Source organism: Emys orbicularis, chromosome 4 (assembly GCF_028017835.1).
Source record: "Emys orbicularis isolate rEmyOrb1 chromosome 4, rEmyOrb1.hap1, whole genome shotgun sequence".
Lineage (NCBI taxonomy): Eukaryota > Metazoa > Chordata > Testudines > Emydidae > Emys > Emys orbicularis.
Genome location: NC_088686.1, coordinates 64,778,900 through 64,784,899, shown reverse-complemented (window position 1 = coordinate 64,784,899; position 6,000 = coordinate 64,778,900). Strand labels below are relative to the sequence as shown.

At 40.4% G+C, this 6,000-nt stretch overlaps 1 protein-coding gene across 1 annotated transcript in view; it reads left to right on the top strand.

The window, feature by feature from the left end:
• The first annotated feature begins 2,902 nt into the window (after window positions 1-2,902).
• The window catches only part of LOC135878099 (cytosolic phospholipase A2 epsilon-like), a 43,862-nt gene continuing 40,764 nt past the window's right edge, over window positions 2,903-6,000 (top strand). Inside the window, exons 1-2 of the mRNA XM_065403668.1 lie at window positions 2,903-2,929; window positions 5,322-5,397. Of these exons, the coding sequence (XP_065259740.1) occupies window positions 2,903-2,929; window positions 5,322-5,397 (103 nt within the window). The remainder of the gene's footprint in view (window positions 2,930-5,321; window positions 5,398-6,000) is intronic.

Sequence of the window (6,000 nt, the reverse complement as noted above, 5' to 3'; positions counted from 1 at the left end):
TGATAAAGGGACATAGTAGTGTAAATAGTGTTAAAGAATTTGAAGTTTATTTTGAATTGTTGTGTGTATATCCATTGGTGTACAATTAAGTTTTAATCTGTTAATATAAAGAAAGGGAGGTGTGGAGTGGTTAGAGAGTTCCTAGTCCTTCGCAATTACCAGAGAAGACAAAGATGTGTTGCAGCGAGGAGCTTAATAAAAATAGGAACGTCTTAGTTAGGAAGTGCTCTAGTTGCTGCTTACAGCATGTCTCTGTGTTTCTGTCCTCACGCTACATACTGGACCCAGGACAGACCCCTGCAGGACCCCCCCTAGATACACCCTTCCAATTTGACAGCGAACCATTGATAACTACTCTTTGAGATAGTCTTCCAACCTGTTTTATCCTCACCTTATAGTTATTTCACCTTGACCATATTTCCCTATTTTGGTTAAGAGAAAGTCACTCGGGACTGTGTCAAAAGCCTTACTAAAATCAAGATAGATCATGTCTGCAACTTCCTCCCTATCCATTAGCCCAGTAACCTTATCAAAGAAGGAAATTAGATAGCCACCATGGATTTGTCAAGAACAAATCATGGCAAACCTATTATTTATAACCCTATTAACCTCTAGGTGCTTACAAATTAATTGTTTAATAATTTGTTCCAATATCTTTCCAGATCTGGAAGTGAGATTGACTGGCCTATAGTTCCCTGGTTCCTTTTTGTTCCCTGTTTTAGAAGTAGGTAGGTTAGTTTGCCCTTCTCCAGTCCTCTGGGACCTCACCCATAAGTTCTCAGAGATAATCACTAGCAGTTCTGAGATTACTTTAGCTAGTTCCTTTTGTACCCTAGACTAGAGTAAATTTCATCAGGTCCTGCTGACTTGCCTACATCTGACTTTATCTAAATATTTTTTAACCTGTTCTTTCTCTATTTTGGCTTGTACTCTTTCCCCCTTGTTGCTGTTAATAATTGTCTTAAGTATCTGGTCACAACTTACTTTTTTGTGAAGACTGAAGCAAAATAGGCATTAAATACCTCAGCCTTCTTAATGCCATCAGTTATTAGCTCTCCTTTCCCCCTAAGTAGAGGACCTACATTTTTCTTTGAATAGAACGTCTCCTTATTTCCTTTCATGTCCCTTGCCAGGTGTAACTCTTTCTGTGCCTTAGCCTCTCTGATTTTGTCCCTACATGCTTGTTATATTCTTTTGTACTCTTCCTTAGCATTTTGTCCATGTTTCTACTTTATGTGGGATAGTTTCCTGTTATACCTTTTGTCATAACTAAAAGGGAAGGGTAACAGCCCTCCTGTGTACAATACTATAATCCCTCCTGGCCAGAGACACCAAAATCCTTTTACCTGTAAAGAGTTAAGAAGCTCAGGTAACCTGGCTGACACCTGACCCAAAGGACCAATAAGGGGACAAGATACTTTCAAATCTTGGGGGGGGGGGAAGGCTTTTGTTTGTGCTCTTTTGTTTTGGGGGTTGTTCGCTCTTGGGACTAAGAGGGACCAGACATCAATCCATGCTCTCCAAATCTTTCTGAACAAGTCTCTCATATTTCAAACTTGTAAGTAACAGCCAGGCAAAGCGTGTTAGTTTTATCTTTGTTTTCTCAACTTGTCAATGTTCCTTTTGCTAGAGTGTTTATCTCTGTTTGCTGTAACTTTGAACCTAAGGCTAGAGGGGGTTCCTCTGGGCTCTTTAAGTTTGATTACCCTGTAAAGTTATTTTCCATCCTGATTTTACAGAGATGATTTTTACCTTTCTTTCTTTAATTAAAAGCCTTCTTTTTAAGAACCTGATTGATTTTTCCTTGTTTTAAGATCCAAGGGGTTTTGGATCAGTGTTCACTAGGGAATTGGTGGAGGAGTCTCTCAAGGCTACCCAGGGAAGGGAGTTAGCACATTGGGAGTGGTGGCAGCAAAAGCAGATCTAAGCTGGTAGAGAAGCTTAGAGGTTTTCATGCAGGTCCCTACATCTGTACCCTAAAGTTCAGAGTGGGGAAGGAACCTTGACACCTTTAATATTGTCTCCTTGAGAAGCTGCCAGCTCTTCTGAACTCCTTTATCCCATAGATTTTCTTCTCATTGGACCTTACCTACCAGTTCTCTGAGTTTGTCTGCTTTTTTTGAAGTCCATTGCCTTTATTCTGGTGCTCTCCCTCCGTCTTTTCTTTAGGATCAAGAATTTTATCATTTTATGATTACTTTCACCCAAATTGCCTTCAGATTCTCAGTGCATTCCTCCCTATTAGTCGAATCAAGTCTAAAATGGCTGTCCCTCTGGTTACTTCCTGCACCTTCTGAAACAAGAAGTTGTTCCCAGTACATTATCAGAACTTATTGGGCATTTTGTGTTTTGCCATATTATTTTTCCTACAGATATCTGTGTAGTTAGAGTCCCCCATTAGTACCAGGTCTTGTGTTTTGATTATTTTTGTTTTCTCTTCCAGAAATGCCTCATTCTCCACCCCCTCCACTTTTGGTGGTCTATAGTGGCCCCCTATCATGACATTTCACCTCCCCCCCCTTTTTTTAGTTTGAAAAGCACTCTGGCATCATTTATAATGAAAGGGGTTATATAAATATAAAATCTAATTAATTATTTATATGCTATGCACCCAAAATTGGAAGGATAGGGCCCCTTTTGCTGTATTGTCCCTTCCCCCCAATCACTAAACCTACAAAGAAAATCTTTCCAGTTCCCACACCTAATGAGAGAAAGGAGACGGGAATTACTTAATTTTTGGAAGTCATGGAAGGGTGGGGCTCTGAGTCAGTTTATAAAGCACCTGCTCATTCACTTCTACCTGTTTAAAGAGTATAAACCTGCTTTGGGAGCCACTGTCAGCTCTGCGACCTACGCTCAAGGACCACTTTTAGCCTCTGACTTGAATGCAGCAAAGATCACAATGGGGTTATCTACCAGTTCGTACCAGGTAAGAAAGAACAAAATAAGAGTATTTGAGATTCAGATGTGCAGGCAGCTTCTGCAGTTTGTGCTGTTTTCAGAGTTCTGCTTTAACTACAGAAGCAATCTATAGTAGGCAGACTTGCTATTTGTTCTCTAGCTACAGCTGTGAGAAGCCTTTGTCCTACCACACCATCTTTCATAGCAATGAAGGCACTTGGATGGGTTTTGTTTGCTCTATACCTCCAGCTTGATCAATTAATACCGTAACTCTGTGTCAAATAGGTAGTCAGATGACATGGTGATGGGCACAGTATAAGAAATGATGTAATCAAAAATGACCCCATTTTTCATGCATCGGGGTGTTACACAGGGGGAACTGTGGGAAAGGTTAAAACACTTAAGGGGTTAATGAATTCCTCTAAATTTGGGGGTCCACATATGACCCTGCAATAATGATTTATACCAACAACTGAAACTGAAAAGATGTTTCCTTTTAAATGTTACCACTGCCCCCTCTTGCTTCCTTTCAAAATGAAGCATGCAAAGAAATCCATTGCGAAAGGTAGATAGACATCAGATGAATCAGTGCACAATGCAGTGCAAAAAACTGATCTTATGCAAAAAGTACCAGGAGAACAAACTAGGTTAGGTTTTTATGTGTTTTTAGTGGGGGTGGAAGGTGGGATTGAATTTGCTCATCACCAAAAAGTTGAATAATTAATTAGTGATAGCAACATTCCCTGCTTCATAGGTGAAATGTCCTTTTGTTTCTGCTTTGAATCCCTTCCTCTGTCCTTTCTTCACTGTGAAGTTCTGCTTCTTTTTGTGTGTGTGTGGATTGGAGCATGGAACTTTTATTATTTTCTATCTTAATTCCTTTAAAAGGAAATTCATTTACGGAACGCCTTACCCTCCAGCCCCCCATGCTTGTGGACATGTGCCATGTTTCTCTGATCCTTACCCAAGATAAGAGTTTTGCCCGAGTCAGCCTTATGTCTCACATTCCTGACAGGATTGTTAAGTGCCCGTCAGTTTTCCAATGATTTCCCTATGTTTCCAGGATAAATATTCTTTCTGGCTCCTTCTTTGAAGGAAAAGTTGCCCAATCAAGGATACTGAGGGAGAGAATTCTAAAGATGTCAGTTTCACTTCCTGTGTTCTACAGGGGTCTGAGTCTTTGAGACCCACTTTTGTTGATATTCTGGGCCAGATCCTCAGAGGGTGTGAGTTGGCATAGCTTTATTGAAATCAGTGGAGTTATGGTGATTTGAATCAGCTGAGGCTCTGGTGCAGAATGTCAACAGTATTGATATTAGCATTTTTTGTCCTGCTTCATTATCTCCTGTTGACTGTACAATATGCAAAATAGTCACATCATGTCAGAATGTGATGGTTTCTGTGGAGATTCTCTACTTGTGTGTAGCCCACTGGTTAGTGAGTGTTACAGTTCCCCCTTCTGTGCCAATCCACAGAGAATGAGAGTTTTTACAGCTCCTAGCATCAGAGCTTTAGATTAAAATGCTTTCAGCTTTGGAGGTCCCTGGAATTGCTGCATCTAGGTATGAATTGCCAGCCATTGCAGACTCTGAAGGATATGCAATATGCTTCTTAGGAGAAGTTCAACTAAAAGAGAGGCAGCAGATTTTTCAAATAGTTGAAATTTTCATGTGGTTTTCAGTTGTAGCTCCATATAGAGTGTATTTGAAATATCACTTAAGATTTAATAAGGAAAAGACATATTGTTCATTCCTATACAGAATATGCTGCTTCTGCATGGAATTCACCAGATTAGCAGCGAATGATTACATAAAACCCAAAACAAAAGGAATGCTGTTCAGTGAGTTAGTAATAGAGTCTGCTGAAATTTAATTTAATAAAATTATGGTGGATGCGAAATGACTTCCTTTGAATTTGCACAGATCAGTGGAACTGGTGTCTTTATTTTATATATATTAACTGGTATTGATAAAACAAAATACATTTATGAGCCACCATATATTTCCATGTCATTGGATCATAAGATGTTAAGTCACACCTGTCATATTGATTGGTTAATACAATCTTCTCCCCAGCTCTTTTTATTGACTATTAGTGAGTGGAATAAGTTATAATAAATAACCTCACACCTCTAAAGTGGAGTCTCCCCTAGCTCACCCAGAATAAAAAAAAAGGGAAGAATCTGGGCAAATTGGAGGCTTGACCAGTGGTTCCAGGCACAGCACAGCTCTACATGGCCATAAACCTGCACAGAGAAAGAAGCTGAACATGTCACAGGGAAGAATTTCATCCAGAAACTCTTTGGTGATTAGTATCGAAATATTTAAGAGGAAACAATAGCTGACTCAGCTTACTCTGGAGATTATTTCTCTCTCTCTGTGCGTATGTTCATTCCATGTCCTTTGTTTGTCATTGTTCAGCAGATGGAGCCCTCTCCTTGCAACTTGCTCAGTGTAAAAGTTATCAGAATGAAAAATCTGCGGAAGGCCGACCTGCGTGAGTATCTCTCCAGTTCCCAGAGCTTCCTCAGAGATGTGAAAATACTGGCTGTATATCTAAGCAACATAAACACCATAGAGGTTACCAAAAAGAAAAGAGGAATCCCTATGCTGTACCTAGATCCCAGGTGTACACTTAGAGGACATTGTATATTATGCGACAAAGAGTCCTGTGGCACCTTATAGACTAACAGACATTTTGGAGTACTCGTGGGTGAATACTCACTTCGTCAGATGCATGCTTGTATATTATAGGAGCCTTTGTCAGTGAAATTCTAAAATCCAATTACCACATTGTACACAAGAAGCTTTGGCAGAGTGTCTTGTCCCACCGAAATCATATAGCACTGTCAGATTCAAAAGTACCTTGGAACACTCCAGAGAACCAAAGTCCAGAGTCTGCCCTTAGGATCCACGCACTGACAGGAACTTCTCTGTGTGGCTCTCCCCAGGCAGATGGTTGAAGGGTCAAGCACCCTCACAGTGCTGTCCCTCCCCGTCCCCCATTCCTCTGAAGAGCACAGTGTGGTGTCTGCAGGTTTAGGGATTCATGAGTCGAGAGGGGGGATGTTCATCATCTCCTGTGTACTGTGAAATATAA